Source organism: Dreissena polymorpha, chromosome 13, assembly GCF_020536995.1.
Source record: "Dreissena polymorpha isolate Duluth1 chromosome 13, UMN_Dpol_1.0, whole genome shotgun sequence".
In the NCBI taxonomy this organism is placed as follows: Eukaryota; Metazoa; Mollusca; class Bivalvia; order Myida; family Dreissenidae; genus Dreissena; species Dreissena polymorpha.
In genome coordinates, this window is record NC_068367.1 from 23,148,642 (window position 1) to 23,167,770 (window position 19,129).

At 38.7% G+C, this 19,129-nt stretch overlaps 1 protein-coding gene across 4 annotated transcripts in view; it reads left to right on the top strand.

The window, feature by feature from the left end:
• LOC127855114 (nostrin-like) overlaps nt 1-19,129 on the top strand; it is a 66,028-nt gene that overhangs the window by 20,270 nt on the left and 26,629 nt on the right. For all 4 annotated transcript variants that reach the window (XR_008037354.1, XM_052390489.1, XM_052390488.1 and 1 more), the window contains exons 2-9: nt 6,298-6,383; nt 9,281-9,361; nt 10,791-10,853; nt 11,690-11,771; nt 13,824-13,886; nt 14,384-14,470; nt 15,878-15,994; nt 18,205-18,312. Coding sequence is in view for 3 of the 4 variants with exons in the window: in XM_052390489.1 (XP_052246449.1) it covers nt 6,298-6,383; nt 9,281-9,361; nt 10,791-10,853; nt 11,690-11,771; nt 13,824-13,886; nt 14,384-14,470; nt 15,878-15,994; nt 18,205-18,312 (687 nt within the window). In the remaining variant the exon portion in view is untranslated. The remainder of the gene's footprint in view (nt 1-6,297; nt 6,384-9,280; nt 9,362-10,790; nt 10,854-11,689; nt 11,772-13,823; nt 13,887-14,383; nt 14,471-15,877; nt 15,995-18,204; nt 18,313-19,129) is intronic.

Sequence of the window (19,129 nt, forward strand, 5' to 3'; positions counted from 1 at the left end):
TGCCTAACTACATGTATATTATTTGAATTCATGACTTAATGAGAATGTAGCATACTTAAGTAAAATAGTTGATGTTGGTTCTAGCAATATAGGATTTTATGATGCATAACATGATTATGGATCTGACTTGGCATATTAATATACCATTTCCCGCTCAGTAGGAAAGTTAAAATGGCTATATGCAACCAGGAAACATGTAAACAACCAAAACCGGCTCATCAGACAGCTGTTTGCTGCTGATCAGTATGGTATGTGTTTGATATGAAGCCTTTAAAACTTGAATCTATCAAGTTGTTGTTGTCATCTGACAAGAAGCACAATAAAGCCAGATGAGTGTTGTTAATGAATTAATTTAAAGGCAATTAAAATGACAATTGATAACTGCTGATGATAGCATTAGCATATGTATGTAGCAGTAAACAAAACTTGTTCTGCTCTTCATTATCAACAGTCTTATTCCAAAGTATGCTTTCTTCATCTTTTTGGGAGAATTTTTTTTTATTTACTTCCTCATTGTGTGAATTGTATATCAGAATAAATAAATGATGTCCACACAGACAAGGAAGCACGGTCGGGTGAAATTGAAAACCAAGATAATGTAACAGGATTATTCTTGTGGACAGACATGATGCGTCAAAAAGAAATCCACTACATGTGATTTTTTTCTGTCATAGATTTGTTAATATGGTTGAATCAAGTTACAGTTTATTTCCATTATTTTGTTAATTAATATAACTCATATTTGGCAATTTAAAATGTATCTATTTGAAAGCTTGGTGTTTATAAAGTCATACATAATACTGATAAGATAATCCTTGTTTTGATTTCTATAAATATTTAAGTGAAGTTTAAATGATAAAAAAAATCTTCCTCATTCCATATATAAATATATTACACCTCACAGATATTGGTTCTTCTACATCTACATGTATATGACCGGTTTCAGTCTGTAAAATGCGATAGAGAGTATATGGACCGGTCACTATTTTTTGTCTATGGACCTTTCGGGGTTACACACCACTATTTGTGCATTGTGTTGAAGCGTTTTATTGAACAGCATTAACACAACGAAATATTCACTTCCATTTTCTATTCTTCCATCCATTTATCGAAACTTATTTTAAATCACACTATTTAATTGTATTCCTATCGAAGTTTACATTATGTATTATAAACACACAATCCCAAATATGTTTTGCATTCGTTCGATGCCTTTAACAAATAACTAACTGTTAAAAAAACACCACGTTCGACAACATCCAGCGAATTTAAAGCTCCAACTGGAATGTTTCGTCAGAGAAACTATGTCACACGATATACGTCATCGTTTGTGCATTCAGTTGCATGAAAAATAAAAGTGCGGAAAGCCGGTACAACACTGTACAATGATACCGGGGACACTCTTTGGTGTAATATAAGAAATAGTAAACTCCACTTCGGTCACAATGGCATTATAGTGACCAGCCAGGCAGTCAAAAACTGTATATGGACCTCAGCCAACAGCTTCGGTCTATATACTGTTTGTGGCTGCCTGGCTGGTCACTATAATGTCATAGGGACCTCTCTGTATGTCTATATACATTTTGTGGCTGCCTGGCTGGTCACTATAATGTCATAGGGACCTTTCTGTCTGTCTATATACTGTTTGTGGCTGCCTGGTTGGTCACTATAATGTCATAGGAACCTCTCTGTCTGTCTATATACTGTTTGTGGCTGCCTGGTTGGTCACTATAATATCATAGGGACCTCTCTGTCTGTCTATATACTGTTTGTGGCTGCCTGGCTGGTCACTATAATGTCACAGGGACCTCTCTGTCTGTCTATATACTGTTTGTGGCTGCCTGGTTGGTCACTATAATGTCATAGGGACCTCTCTGTCTATATACTGTTTGTGGCTGCCTGGCTGGTCACTATAATGTCATAGGGACCTATCTTTCTGTCTATATACTGTTTGTGGCTGCCTTGCTGGTCACTATAATGTCATAGGGACCTCTCTGTCTATCTATATACTGTTTGTGGCTGCCTGGCTGGTCACTATAATGTCATAGAGACCTCTCTGTCTGTCTATATACTGTTTGTGGCTGCCTGGCTGGTCACTATAATGTCATAGGGACCTCTCTGTCTGTCTATATAAAGTTTGTGGCTGCCTGGCTGGTCACTATAATGTCATAGGGACCTCTCTATATACGGTTTGTGGCTGCCTGGCTGGTCACTATAATGCCATAGGGACCTCTCTGTCTGTCTATATATGGTTTGTGGCTGCCTGGCTGGTCACTATAATGTCATAGGGACCTCTCTGTCTGTCTATATATGGTTTGTGGCTGCCTGGCTGGTCACTATAATGTCATAGGGACCTCTCTGTCTGTCTATATACTGTTTGTGGCTGCCTGGCTGGTCACTATAATGTCATAGGGACCTCTCTGTCTGTCTATATACTGTTTGTGGCTGCCTGGCTGGTCACTATAATGTCATAGGGACCTCTCTGTCTGTCTATATACTGTTTGTGGCTGCCTTGCTGGTCACTATAATGTCATAGGGACCTTTCTGTCTATATACAGTTTGTGGCTGCCTGGCTGGTCACTATAATGTCATAGGGACCTCTCTGTCTGTCTATATACTGTTTGTGGCTGCCTGGCTGGTCACTATAATGTCATAGGGACCTCTCTGTCTGTCTATATACGGTTTGTGGCTGCCTGGCTTGTCACTATAATGTCATAGGGACCTCTCTGTCTATATACGGTTTGTGGCTGCCTGGCTGGTCACTATAATGTCATAGGGACCTCTCTGTCTATATATGGTTTGTGGCTGCCTGGCTGGTCACTATAATGTCATAGGGACCTCTCTGTCTATATACAGTTTGTGGCTTCCTGGCTAGTCACTGTAATGTCATAGGGACCTCTCTGTCTATATACGGTTTGTGGCTGCCTGGCTGGTCACTATAATGTCATAGGGACCTCTCTGTCTATATACGGTTTGTGGCTGCCTGGCTGGTCACTATAATGTCATAGGGACCTCTCTGTCTATATATGGTTTGTGGCTGCCTGGCTGGTCACTATAATGTCATAGGGACCTCTCTGTCTATATACGGTTTGTGGCTGCCTGGCTGGTCACTATAATGTCATAGGGACCTCTCTGTCTGTCTATATACTGTTTGTGGCTGCCTGGCTGGTCACTATAATGTCATAGGGACCTCTCTGTCTATATACTGTTTGTGGCTGCCTCAGGCTGGTCACTATAATGTCATAGGGACCTCTCTGTCTGTATACTGTTTGTGGCTGCCTGGCTGGTCACTATAATGTCATTGGGACCTCTCTGTCTATATACGGTTTGTGGCTGCCTGTCATGTCACTATATAATGTCATAGGGACCTCTCTGTCTGTCTATATACGGTTTGTGGCTGCCTGGCTGGTCACTATAATGTCATAGGGACCTCTCTGTCTATCTATATACGGTTTGTGGCTGCCTGGCTGGTCACTATAGTGTCATAGGGACCTCTCTGTTTATATACGGTTTGTGGCTGCCTGGCTGGTCACTATAATGTCATAGGGACCTCTCTGTCTGTTTTTATACTGTTTGTGGCTGCCTGGCTGGTCACTATAATGTCATAGGGACCTCTCTCTCTCTATATATACGGTTTGTGGCTGCCTGGCTGGTCACTATAATGTCATAGGGACCTCTCTGTCTGTCTATATACTGTTTGTGGCTGCCTGGCTGGTCACTATAATGTCATAGGGACCTCTCTCTCTATATATACGGTTTGTGGCTGCCTGGCTGGTCACTATAATGTCATAGGAGCCTCTCTGTCTATATATGGTTTGTGGCTGCCTGGCTGGTCACTATAATGTCATAGGGACCTCTCTGTCTATATACGGTTTGTGGCTGCCTGGCTGGTCACTATAATGGCATAGGGACCTCTCTGTCTATATATGGTTTGTGGCTGCCTGGCTGGTCACTATAATGTCATAGGGACCTCTCTGTCTATATATGGTTTGTGGCTGCCTGGCTGGTCACTATAATGTCATAGGGACCTCTCTGTCTGTCTATATACTGTTTGTGGCTGCCTGGCTGGTCACTATAATGTCATAGGGACCTCTCTGTCTGTCTATATACTGTTTGTGGCTGCCTAGCTGGTCACTATAATGTCATAGGGACCTCTCTGTCTATATACGGTTTGTGGCTGCCTGGCTGGTCACTATAATGTCATAGGGACCTCTCTGTCTATATATGGTTTGTGGCTGCCTGGCTGGTCACTATAATGTCAAAGGGACCTCTCTGTCTATATACGGTTTGTGGCTGCCTGGCTGGTCACTATAATGTTAAAGAGACCTCTCTGTCTATATATGGTTTGTGGCTGCCTGGCTGGTCACTATAATGTCATAGGGACCTCTCTGTCTATATACAGTTTGTGGCTGCCTGGCTGGTCACTATAATGTCATAGGGACCTCTCTCTCTGTCTATATTTACGGTTTGTGGCTGCCTGGCTGGTCACTATAATGTCATAGGGACCTCTCTGTCTGTCTATATACAGTTTGTGGCTGCCTGGCTGGTCACTATAATGTCATAGGGACCTCTCTCTCTGTCTATATACGGTTTGTGGCTGCCTGGCTGGTCACTATAATGTCATAGGGACCTCTCTGTCTATATACAGTTTGTGGCTGCCTGGCTGGTCACTATAATTTCATAGGGACCTCTCTGTCTATATACGGTTTGTGGCTGCCTGGCTGGTCACTATAATGTCAAAGGGACCTCTCTGTCTATATACGGTTTGTGGCTGCCTAGCTGGTCACTGTAATGGCATAGGGACCTCTCTGTCTATATACGGTTTGTGGCTGCCTGGCTGGTCACTATAATGTCAAAGGGACCTCTCTGTCTATATATGGTTTGTGGCTGCCTGGCTGGTCACTATAATGTCATAAGGACCTCTCTCTCTGGTAATATACGGTTTGTAGCTGCCTGGCTGGTCACTATAATGTCATAGGGACCTCTCTGTCTATATACAGTTTGTGACTGCCTGGCTGGTCACTATAATGTCATAGGGACCTCTCTGTCTATATACGGTTTGTGGCTGCCTGGCTGGTCACTATAATGTCAAAGGGACCTCTCTGTCTATATACGGTTTGTGGCTTCCTGGCTGGTCACTATAATGTCATAGGGACCTCTCTGTCTATATACGGTTTGTGGCTGCCTGGCTGGTCACTATAATGTCATAGGGACCTCTCTGTCTATATACGATTTGTGGCTGCCTGGCTGGTCACTATAATGTCATAGGGACCTCTCTGTCTATATATGGTTTGTGGCTGCCTGGCTGGTCACTATAATGTCATAGGGACCTCTCTGTCTATATACGGTTTGTGGCTGCCTGGCTGGTCACAATAATGTCATAGGGACCTCTCTGTCTGTCTATATACGGTTTGTGGCTGCCTGGCTGGTCACTATAATGTCATAGGGACCTCTCTGTCTATATACGGTTTGTGGCTGCCTGGCTGGTCACTATAATGTCAAAGGGACCTCTCTCTCTGTCTATATACGGTTTGTGGCTGCCTGGCTGGTCACTATAATGTCATAGGGACCTCTCTGTCTGTCTATATACGGTTTGTGGCTGCCTGGCTGGTCACTATAATGTCATAGGGACCTCTCTGTCTATATACGGTTTGTGGCTGCCTGGCTGGTCACTATAATGTCATAGGGACCTCTCTGTCTGTCTATATACGGTTTGTGGCTGCCTGGCTGGTCACTATAATGTCATAGGGACCTCTCTGTCTATATATGGTTTGTGGCTGCCTGGCTGGTCACTATAATGTCATAGGGACCTCTCTGTCTGTCTATATACGGTTTGTGGCTGCCTGGCTGGTCACTATAATGTCATAGGGACCTCTCTGGGGTTTACTATTGTTAAATAATTATTGCAGTCCTTTAATATATGTAACTTTTCAGAAGTAAGATTGGATGATCCATATTTTTGCAGTCAAAATGTCATGGAGTGAGTTTTTGTTAATAATAAATTCTCAATTAGTAAGAATATATCAATATTCTTTTAAGCATTGAATAATAAAATAATACCAAAAGTGGGCTGACAATTGTGGTGCAAAACAATAATAATGGTAGTGCTTGCTTAATTGCCTATATTATTTAGTAAATTAACTCAACGCCCTTCAAAGTTCAAGGTTGAAGTTGAGGTTTCAGCAGGAGGTCAGAAGGCAATAGAAGAATGGTTCAGCTCTCAAGCATGGTTCAGCATTCTTCTTGTATGATTAAGATCTGCATTTAAATGTGAATCTAACTTTTGTTTATTTTCAGGGAGTCCTTGGTTTTGAAGAGCTGAAGAAGTACATGAGACAGGGGAATGAATTCTGTAAGGAGGTGGCCCTTCTTATACATGAAAGGTAATGTGCGGCAACTTCAACATCGTTATTTTACTATTTTTCATATTTTTGCTAAAATATGTTATTATTGCAAAATATTGTCATTGGGCATAGGTCATTGCTTTACGGAAGAGCTCAATTACATGGAAAACAAAAACACTTCAACACCGTTATTTCGAAGTCGTCGGGACCGTTAAAAAACTTCGGATTAACGATAATTCCAAATAAACATTTTACAGAAGACTTCTTTGATTCTGTAAAAATAAAACATTGTAGAATTCGCATGGTTCGGTTACACGCTTACTGAAAAGCGTAAACTAGTCAGATAACAATAGATTTCACTTGTAACAAACGGAGGAATAAAACAAATCTTTTTCTTGTTTTTATTTTTGTCTAATTACAGAACATATAAAATATAACGAATAGAACAAATTATCAGACATACATATATATGAATTCATTTTCGGAAATGAATTAACATTTTTTGTTACTAATACGCCATGTCTCTCTTAACTCCGGCGTTCACACAGACGACAAAGGTGTAATTATCGGCTTTTGACGCGCCATGACAAAGGTGTGAAAATACACTCAGTAGTTTGCAGTTTTGACTTTGGAAAAAAGATTGATAAAATCAGGTGCGAATTATAGTGTTGGGACCGACTGAATCACTTTGAAATAACGATTTCTTCGGTTTAACGAAGTTCGGATTAACAATGAAATTTTACATTAAACAAAGAAGACCCAAAATCGGGACCCGAAAAATACTTCGAAATAGCGGTGACTTCGGATTATCGGTGTTCGAAATAACGGTGTTGAAGTGTATATATTTTTTCGTAACAATATATTCATCGAGCCATGAATGTATAAGTTAAGCTAAACAATGAAAATGTTAACTCTATAAAATGTATAATTGAAAGCTAAACATTTTGTATATTATGTATCAAGCTATATGCATATAATGTATATGTCACAGTAAGCCCTGTATATGTCCGATTATACAGTGTATATGTCAACTAATACAGACACGGCGAAAGACAGGCGCAATATACAGGCCAGACTGGCCTACGAGGAGAAAAAAATTACAGGCAATTAATTTTCTGTAAAAGCTTTTTGAAACAAATAGTTTTTTCCCTCAAAACTATTTGTCAAAGAGTTTTTTACAATTTGATAAAAACTTACCTATATTTCTGGATGAGATGAGTTCTTTATTTTGCGCATTGATAATTCTCAGCAATAAATAATTCATTTAATTAAGTTGCTATAAATTCACATTTTCAATGATTGTTTGTTACTATTTATATATTTATATTGGCAAATCATGGATGATAAAGAGTTATTTTGTTTCAAAGGCGCATTTCTCAATCAACGACATGCCAGTGGAATCATTTTTCCACAATGTTATTTGTATTAAAAACATGGAATCGACGCGGTGTTTTGAGCCATAAATTCAGAAGCTGTCACCACATGCCCTTTTAAGTCTGAGAGTATACGGTCCACATCGTCTTTTTTTGACAGTTTGGATCGCATAATGAATTTTAAAAAATTGGGTGTACATGAAATTTATGAAAGTTTCAGAATTTAGCAGCCAACAATATCCATAAATTTTTACGACGGAAGTAACCATTAAAACCTAAAGACACTTTATATAGACACTTGCCCAAACAGGTGTCTATATAAGCTTACTACAAATATTACGGCTGACCTAAAGTTCACAATATACTAATTCAAATCAAAAGAGTGCGGAGGAAAACGGTACAACTAAAACAACTGAAAATTTATTGCAAATAGTTTTTCCAGGTTCATGATCGTTTCTGTACGATTAATTTTTTTATTTCAATTCGTTTTATGTCAAATTCAAATTGTGAAAACGATAAACTATCATTATCTGTTGCCCTTCACTTGTAAATTTCACGAAGTCAACTGTAAGTGTTTTAGCTTAGAGGGCATAGAGGCGTTGCAAAGTACATTCTTAAAGGGAATTGTAACACATGTTTTTTTCAATGAAGGGAAAAAGTAGGGCAAGAAGCCTGATTCGGAAATAAATTGAGGGACCGTTAGTTTCAGTTGGGTAAAATATTAACGCATATACATTTATTCAGGTACAACACTTTCCGCTTTTATGACATTTTTCGTTTAAATGAAGTCTCTTCTTAGCAAAAATCCAGTTTAGGCGGAAAGTGTCGTCCCTGATTAGCGGACTGCACAGGCTAATCTGGGACGACACTTTACCCACATGCATTATGCCCAGTTTTCTCAGAACACGACTCACCATATTCCAGTTCTTTGGTCAGTCACCTACAAGCAGTACTTGACCTGAATTGTTCACTGGTCATGTCATGAGGACCAGTGCTCAGAAATTTTATCCTGGACCTCATGCAATTTAACTTATTTGTCTCAAGACTGGAAAACTTTTGTGAAGACTAGTAATAACAAAATCAATTTAAAATTACCAGCAATAAAGAACACAATAGACACTGAACATTTGACAAATATATCACAATAATTGACAACAACAGAAATTTGATATACAATATCAGGATAAAATATAAAAATGAAATCTCAATATAAAACCAATAACATGATACCTCCTTAATATAATAAACAATTAAAATGCAATAATATATTATTTAAATAATAATTAAACAAGTTTGTTGTACTTGCCAATATCGGTTCATTGTACTATGTTGAATTCATACACACATAAATGCAGAAACAAAGTTTTGAAAAGCATATAATGTGAAGCTCTACAATTTCTATATATGAAGCTCAGCAAAGCATAAATGTGAAGCTATAAATGTTATATATGTAGAGCTATATAATGTCTACTATATAGGAAGCTCTACAAAGCATATATATATATATATGAAAAGCTAATCAATTTTTCCCTTTCCCTATACAATGTGTGTCCCGTGTTACAGGGCAGATCTGGAGACCAAGTATCACAAGGGACTGAGTATCATAGCAGCCAAGCTCTCCAAGGTGGCACAAACCAGCATAGGGTACGCAGCAATACAACGTATTTACTTAAATTTCGTATAAAAATCTCATAGCTTATAAATGATTGTTGTTTGACTCATTCTGAGAAAATGGGATTTAATGCATGTGCATAAAGTTACATCCCAGATTAGCCTGTGCATTTTGCATCAGGGATGACACTTTCCGCTTTTATGGAATTTTCATTTAAAGGAAGTCTCTTTTAAACAAAAATCCAGTTAAGGCAGAAAATGTCATCTCTGATTTGCCTGTGCAGTCTGCTTAGGCTAATCTGGGATGACACTTTACACACTTCACACTCATGCATTTAGCCCTGTTTTCTCAGAACAAGGATCAATAAATCCTTTATCAAACTGATTCAATGGGAGAAGATTTTTGTCTTTATCTAGTTACTGATATATAAAACTGTTTTGTTCATATCTTAAGTATTTGAAAACATATACTGTAAAACCATTAAATTTCGTGTGATACGAATTTTCGTGGATTTTGTTGTTCCGCTGAACCACGAATTCAAGTACCAACGATTATTTTTACATTTTTAATCCGAAATTGGTCCTTTCCGAATGTCATTGCGGACATTCTTTATTGTTTTCGGTTATCAGAGATATTTGATTGAGATATGCTAGGTAATACAATATGTTGTTTTCTTGATAAGTGTTTGGGTAATAATACTTTTTAAATCAAGCACGGAATTTATACTGTACATCAACGATTGTTCTCTTTTACGTGACGTCGTCAAATCAACAGTTTGCAGATTTATCACATATGTGAATTAGTGCCAATTAAAGTTAAAAGAGACAAAACGGTTTTCACACCTGTATTTTGGGGACCTTATTACTCAATTGTTTCCACTAGGGGACCGATTGAGCAGAGAATTGCAAATATTGTCAAAACAACATTGATGGCAATTAGCGAGCGGGGACACACAAGATCGCCGCTTATTCGCTCTTATCGACAATTATCGGCAACACTTTCATGCTCCAGTGCACATTAATCACACGCCTTGCTGTCAACACACATTAGCAGATTATTCTTCGTTATTACTCTGGTTGTTTTTAGAAAAGTTTAATTATTATGACTGTCAATCTTCCCCGAAAATTTGAAATCCACGAAATTACGTGTCAACGAATTAGTTGTTTTTTATTAAACCACGAAATTTCATACCGACGAAATTCTATACGTTTACAGTGGCTTATTGACAAAATCAGATATGAAATATTGGTGTTACATAACATAAGTTTGAACTTAGTTTAAGTGAAACTATTTTAAGATTTTATGACCTTGTTAATGGAAATCCGGGCTTTAGACATATGAGTAATGGGTGGTCCCAGATTAGCATGTGCAGTCCACACATTTTCCCAGAACAAAGCTCATATTTAAAGATGTATGTAAGTTCCTACCACAGATAATCTGATCTCCGGATCCATGTTTCAGAACCCTGGGTGAGGGATGGAAAGCTGTTGCTGCAAGTATAGACACAGAGGCTGATCTCCACAGGTTGGTGACCTACTGGGGTTAAATGTGTCTTGTTCTGAGAAAATTGGGCTTAATGCATGTGCGTAAAGTGTCGTCCCAGATTAGCCTGTGCAGTCCGCACAGGCTAATCAGGGACGACACTTTCCGCCTTAACAAGATTTTCGGTAAAAAGGACTTCCTTTAAATGAAAAATACCATTAAAGCGGAAAGTGTCGTCCCTGATTAGCCTGTGCCCTGATTAGCCTGTGCGGACTGCACAGGCTAATCTGGGAAGACACTTTACGCACATGCATTTTTCCCAATTTTCACAGAACACGACACAAATGATCCAAGCTCTGGGAACATCGGGCTTACATCATGTCCCATCATGCTTACATCATGTTCCATCAGGCTTACATCATGTCCCATCAGGCTTACATCATGTCCCATCAGGCTTACATCATGTTCCATCAGGCTTACATCATGTTCCATCAGGCTTACATCATGTCCCATCAGGCTTACATCATGTTTCATCAGCGACAACAATTTCAGCTTTAATGGATATTTTCGTTCAAAGGAAGTTTTTATTTTTCTTTATCCAGTTTAGGGTGAAAGTGTCATCCTGGATTAGCCTGTGTGGGCTTATCTTGGATGACACTTACCCATGTGCATGAAGTCTATTCTTCTCAGAAGGAGGGTAACACTTTGTGATCGGATTTGTAAACACTGGTGCAATAAATTTATTTAAAATCTGGAGAATATGCAGTGAGGAAATAACCACCAGCATGCAGGCCGTACACTGGTAAATTTTAAACTTGACGTGCTCAGATTATAACTTCCAAGTAAGTGGGTCTGTATCTATTTTTTGGTGGTTTCAGGAACCTTGCTACAGCGATGCTGGAAGAGATTGCTAAACCTCTGAAACACCTGGTAGCAGGACAGAAAGAGGCCAGACGACCAGTGAGTAGAGTGTGACCAGTCTTAACATACGAGTCTCACTGTGGGAAAACAGGGTGAAATGCATGTGCGTAAAGTGTCATCCCAGATGACATACATGCCATAAATTTTCAGACCAATGCCGGGACATTGAGCTAAATTTTCCGGGACTTTTGCCGATTTCCGGGCGTGTATACATATAGCGAAATATATATATATAGAGACATATATGCATTTATGGCACGCATTTTTTTCACATTGTAAATTGAGTACATTACTAATAAATATGTTGTTAGCATCTAAATCGATTTTATGCATCGTTGATTATCACAGGCATTTCATTAATCTTTTCTAAGTGTATGATCTCCATCGTTAATTCGATCTTTTTTTGCCATGTTTGCCTAGTCAAAATTTATTTTCGTTGAAATGATGTAAGCGGCAGGTGCGCCTAGCAACGTTAAATCGTATAATATATCCGCCTAATAGGCCATTCGCATTTTGTTTAATTACGTATACGTTAGAATAATTGTTTCAATAATTAATTATCTTAAAGACGATAAAGTTACACGATGTTGTTTTTTTTGTTTTTTTTAATTTAATATCGCGTAAAAATAAATGTATTCATATACAAACTGTAACTGAACTATGCATGAAATGCACAATTTCCACGAGGACAACATCGATGTTTTCATCAAAAGTCTCCGAAGTAACGATCCACGATTTAATCGTGGAGGAATACACAATAGGGACCGATTAGTGTGGCTTAACAAAGCCACTTAAACTATAGATTGATAGTGACACGGGGTTATTCACGCATGACTAATTCACAACCGCAAGAATCTTCAGATGTGTGAACAACTCCTTTGCCCTTACGCAGAGGGAAATTATAACGTAGTATATTAAAGCCAATTAACAACCACAATAAACAATGCGTCCTTTTCGGTTTGACTGCAACGTGAGACAATCGATATGATAACAGGACCCCTGTTAATTGATCGATTTTGACACGTAGCGTAGTCTTCTATTCGGGTAGGCATTGTCATGTAGATGCTGCGGATTAGTGGGAACACCAACTCGAGGTGCAGTTAAGCATAAGATAAGGTACATGTATATATGGATTTTGTAAAATCCGGGACATTTGACAGATTTCCGGGACTGCGGGACACGTCCTTCGTTTCTGGGACAATCCCGGACAATCCGGGACGTATGGCATGTATGCAGATTAGCCTGTGCAATCTGCACATGTTAGTCTGGGGTGACACTTTCCTATGAAACTGGATTTCATTAGAAGATAATTATTTCCTTAATATGAAAATTTTAATAACAGCTTTAAGTGCAGACTGCGCAGGCTAACCAGGGGTGAAACTTTAAGCTCATGCATTTTGCCTGATTTTCCCAACTCATATTTTGTTTGATTTATAGTAGTGTATAATTCAATAGACAACCATTTGATTTTAGGTTCTGATTTCTGGGATAATAAATGTGGGAAACTTATTTTGATTCTTATATGATTGCAGTCACTGTTTTTCATGTCTAATTAACTGTCATTAATACCAATTATCACATTGAAAATCTTGAATTTAGTTCTGCTATGTCCTTGAATTTTACTGTATGACTTGAGTATGAACCCTGTTAAGATAGTTGCATTTAAATGATGATATGCTAGAAATGTTTTACCAAAATATGCTGTCACAATTAGAAATTATATGTATTAAAGATGATACAAGGATTCAACAGCCTTCTTGTTTAAATTTAAAGATAAAGAAAAATGAGTGTAAGCTTTTATCATTTCTTGCATAAGCACAGGGAATTTCTAGATGCCTTATCGTCTTTTAAATAAAAAACAAATATTGATTTAACCGGACCCATGTGTATGAGTGTGGTGTTATGTGATAACCATATTAAACAAAGATGGGTTACTAAACAATGAAAAATATTTTATTAGCATTAAGAAGGAAGACAGTTTGGAGCAATCTTTTCTTTCCCATATTTAGAAATTTTATCCAAACAAGTGCCACTAACCAAATGTTCAGGTATTAGTTCTAAGCCCATTTATGGATGCACACCTTTTTTTAGATTGAAGAACATGTTGAGAAGTCATTGAAGAGCTTGACGGAGAAACGAAATGATGAAATCAAGGTAAAAAATTTAATATTTAACTTTGTATTTGACATTTTTTTGCCCACCGATCGAATGATCGGGAATATATTGTTTTTGGCCTGTCTGTCATTGTATGTGTCCAAAAACTTTAACCTTGGTCATAACTTTTGCAAAATTGAAGATAGCAACTTGATATTTGGCATGCATGTGTATCTCATAGAGCTGCACATTTTGAGTGGTGAAAGGTCAAGGTCAGCCTTCAAGGTCAAAGGTCAAATATATGGCTTCAAAGTGCAGTAGGGGGCATTGTTTTTCACAAACACAGCTCTTGATTTTAGTTCTTAAGTTGTTGTTGAAAGTGGCTTTTATGGAATATAGATTTTCATATGAACCCGACAATTTTGTGCAAATATTTGTGTGTGTGCACAGATTTATTTTATACTTACATAATTTTAATGGAAGTAGTATTGGTTTTGTTGTCATAATTTTTTCTGACTTGAATGTTATTCATGGTGTGCTGTTTTCATGTTTTCAAGGCAAAGAAATCCGCATATGACACAGCCAAATCCCATGAAAAAGTAGAAGAACCGAAGAATATTAAAACAGACAAAGATGCAAATAAAGTAAGTTGCCACTTCTGTATGACGACATTTATGCCTTAGTTACTTTGAAGTATGATATTTCACGTTGAGTGAGTTATGCATAAGATGTTAACATAAACTTTTGAGAAAACATAGATAAGGACATTTCAAAGATCAGTTTCCACACATAGTTATGGTTTCAGGTACCCTTGCATTAAATTTTTTATGCCCCCCTTCGAAGAAGAGGGGGTATATTGCTTTGCTCATGTCGGTCTGTCGGTCGGTCTGTCTGTCGGTCGGTCCGTCCACCAGGTGGTTGTCAGACGATAACTCAAGAACGCTTAGGCCTAGGATCATGAAACTTTATAGGTACATTGATCATGACTCACAGATGACCCCTATTGATTTTGAGGTCACTAGGTCAAAGGTCAAGGTCACTGTGTCCCGAAATAGTAAAATGGTTTCCGGATGATAATTCAAAAACGCTTATGCCTAGGATCATGAAACTTCATAGGTAGATTGATCATGACTAGCAGATGACCCCTATTGATTTTCAGGTCACTAGGTCAAAGGTCAAGGTCACGGTGACCCGAAATAGTAAAATGGTTTCCGGATGATAATTCAAGAACCCTTATGCCTAGGATCATGAAACTTGATAGGTAGATTGATCATGACTAGCAGATGACCCCTATTGATTTTCAGGTCACTAGGTCAAAGGTCAAGGTCACGGTGACCCGAAATAGTAAATTGGTTTCTGGAGGATAACTCAAGAACTCTTATGCCTAGGATCATGAAACTTGATAGGTACATTGATCATGACTGGCAGATGACCCCTATTGATTTTCAGGTCACTAGGTCAAAGGTCAAGGTCACAGTGACCCGAAATAGTAAAATGGTTTCCTGATGATAACTCAGAAAAGCTTATGGCTAGGATCATGAAACTGGATAGGTACATTGATCATGACTCGCAGATGACCCCTATTGATTTTCAGGTCACTAGGTCAAAGGTCAAGGTCACAGTGACAAAAAACATATTTACAAAATGGCTGTCACTACAACTTAGAGCCCATCTGGGGGGCATGCATGTTTTACAAACAGCCCTTGTTTCCTAATATTGCAATAGGAGAAAAATAAAAAAGATATGTAATGATTGAGCCATAAAAAACTAATGTTAATACATGTATGTTATAAATTGTGTTGTTTAAATGGTGTTCACATATAAAGTCATATAAGTAAATCTGTTTTGAATAAGTAAGATTGACATCACTTACATATGTTTAGGATCTGATCAGGAGTTATGTACTTTTGTTTTCCTATTTGAAACAAAATTGTCACCTCACTGTTTTTTAAATGTGCCCTTTATATATTTTTAAAAATTCTACTTGATAATGAACCATAATGTTTCATCTATTCTAACCACTTATTGAACATGAGTAACATTGTATTCAGACAGAGAAGAAGCAGAAGCAGGTGTTGGATCGACTGAGGAAGGCAGATAAGGCATACTGTGAATGCTGTGAGAAGGCAGAGGTTGCAAGGCAGGAGTGGGAGTTCACGGTGAATAAGGTGAGAGTTCATACTGTGAATGCTGTGAGAAGGCAGAGGAGGCAAGGCAGGAGTGGGAGTTCACGGTGAACAAGGTGAGAGTTCATACTGTGAATGCTGTGAGAAGGCAGAGGTTGCAAGGCAGGAGTGGGAGTTCACGGTGAATAAGGTGAGAGTTCATACTGTGAATGCTGTAAGAAGGCAGAGGTTGCAAGGCAGGAGTGGGAGTTCACGGTGAATAAGGTGAGAGTTCATACCGTGAATGCTGTGAGAAGGCAGAGGTTGCAAGGCAGGAGTGGGAGTTCACAGTGAATAAGGTGAGACTTCATACTGTGAATGCTGTGAGAAGGCAGAGGTTGCAAGGCAGGAGTGGGAGTTCACAGTGAATAAGGTGAGAGTTCATACTGTGAATGCTGTGAGAAGGCAGAGGTTGCAAGGCAGGAGTGGGAGTTCACAGTGAATAAGGTGAGAGTTCATACTGTGAATGCTGTGAGAAGGCAGAGGTTGCAAGGCAGGAGTGGGAGTTCACTGTGAACAAGGTGAGAGTTCATACTGTGAATGCTGTGAGAAGGCAGAGGTTGCAAGGCAGGAGTGGGAGTTCACTGTGAACAAGGTGAGAGTTCATACTGTGAATGCTGTGAGAAGGCAGAGGTTGCAAGGCAGGAGTGGGAGTTCACAGTGAATAAGGTGAGAGTTCATACTGTGAATGCTGTGAGAAGGCAGAGGTTGCAAGGCAGGAGTGGGAGTTCACAGTGAATAAGGTGAGAGTTCATACTGTGAATGCTGTGAGAAGGCAGAGGTTGCAAGGCAGGAGTGGGAGTTCACAGTGAATAAGGTGAGACTTCATACTGTGAATGCTGTGAGAAGGCAGAGGTTGCAAGGCAGGAGTGGGAGTTCACAGTGAATAAGGTGAGAGTTCATACTGTGAATGCTGTGAGAAGGCAGAGGTTGCAAGGCAGGAGTGGGAGTTCACAGTGAATAAGGTGAGAGTTCATACTGTGAATGCTGTGAGAAGGCAGAGGTTGCAAGGCAGGAGTGGGAGTTCACTGTGAACAAGGTGAGAGTTCATACTGTGAATGCTGTGAGAAGGCAGAGGTGGCAAGGCAGGAGTGGGAGTTCACAGTGAATAAGGTGAGAGTTCACTGTAAACAAGGTAAGTGTTCACTGTCAATTAAGTGACAGTAAAAAGTGTGGTATGATAATGGGAATAAAAGAGAATAATGTGAGAGATCACAGAGAATACAGTGAGAATGCATACTGGATAAGGTTGAATTTTACATTTAATACAGTGTGAGTTCACATTCAGTAAGGTGAATGTTCTCATTCAGTAAGGTGAGTATGCACCTTTTATAAAGTGAGGCTAGATTGAGAGTTTATCAAGTGAGGCTAGAGTGAGAGTTTATCAAGTGAGGCTAGAGTGAGAGTTTATCAAGTGAGGCTAGAGTGAGATTTTATAAAGTGAGGGTAGATTGAGAGTTTATAAAGTAAGGCTAGAGTGAGGTTTTATAAAGTGAGGCTGGAGTAAGTATATAAAGTGAGGCTAGAGTGAGATTTTATCAAGTGAGGCTAGAGTGAGATTTATCAAGTGAGGCTAGAGTGAGAATTTATAAAGTGAGGCTAGAGTGAGATTTTATAAAGTGAGGCTAGAGTGAGATTTTATAAAGTGAGGCTAGAGTGAGAGTATATAGAGTGAGGCTAGATTAAGATTTTATCAAGTGAGGCAAGAGTAAGAGTTCACTGTGGATAATGTGAGACAGGAGTGGCAGATGCCTGGGGATAAGGAGGAACTTGAATGGGAATTAAAAAAAATGAGGTGAGAGCTGACAGTGAAAAAGGTGAAGAGTTTACAGTGAAAATTATGATGCGGAAGTGGGATTTTAATTTTAATTAGTTGAGACAGAAGTTTGAGTTCACATTGAATACAGTGATTGTCCACTGTAAATAAGGGCGATGTTCTCTGTGACTAGGATGTGAATATGTAGTGTGTTCTTGGTGAACAGTTAGAAAATTATATTTAAATGAGCGGAGGTTTAACTGCCAATAATGTGAGACTAGAAAAGGCATGAAATAGTGAAAAAATAAGAAGGTTACATATATCAAGATGATAACACTTTTTAAGGATGTTCAATATTACTATTGTTAAATGAAGCTTTACCATTTATCATCTGTATTCTGCAAAGTTAACCATTAATCAGAATGAACTCATCTTATATCCTCAGTTTCTATTTCAGGCCAATGTGCAATTACAAACACTTGATGAGGAGCGAATATCCAAAATGAATGACTTCCTCAACCTGTATAACAGCCACCTGTCTGTACTGGGCCCCAGACTCTCACAGGTACCTACATAAGGTGTCTGATTGTGTTTGACTGGCACTTTAGTAATCTAGCACCAAAGTTTAGTGAATTTGTCTGTCATACACAATACATTTTTGTGACCTTGCCCCAGATATTTTAGTGACCTGGCCCCTGGAATTAGTGACCTTACTTTATAAATTAGTGACCAGGCACCATTTATTTTAGTGACCTGGCCAAATTCATGACCTGGTCTCATTACCTGGTTTATATATTTAACAGACCTGGCACCATCCATCTAATTGACCTGGCCCCATAAGTTTTAGAGTCCTTCTCAGACACAGTTTTGTAACTTGGTCCCCCATATTTTAGTGACCGGGTTGAAATGTTTAAGGCCTTACACATTTTTGCCACGGTGTCTCATACATTTTATTAACCTGGCAGCTTATGCTTAAATGTACTACGAGTACGGAAAATATACTGAAATGTACCTGGGAATTCTAACGCTAAATTGGCAATTGTCGGCTAATTCTTTCAAATTAATTATGTCATATTTATTTCAATATGTTGTAAAATGGTCTTTTTTTTATCAAAACTCCTACTCAATAATGCATGTTGAGACAGGTTTTGTTCTAAGAGAATTTTGTTTCGTATTCTGTAGCGCATTTTACGATAACCGATTTTGGGCGTGAACAAAACTCTGGTACAGTCTAACATTTCGGCGTATGTGTAAGTATATTTTTCGTACCTGGGGCACATTTAAGCAGTACCCAAGCCGACAATAACCAATTGAGTATGAATTTCTAGTATTTCTCATGACTTGTCCTGCTTTCTTTATAAGTTATATGATCTTGCTTATCA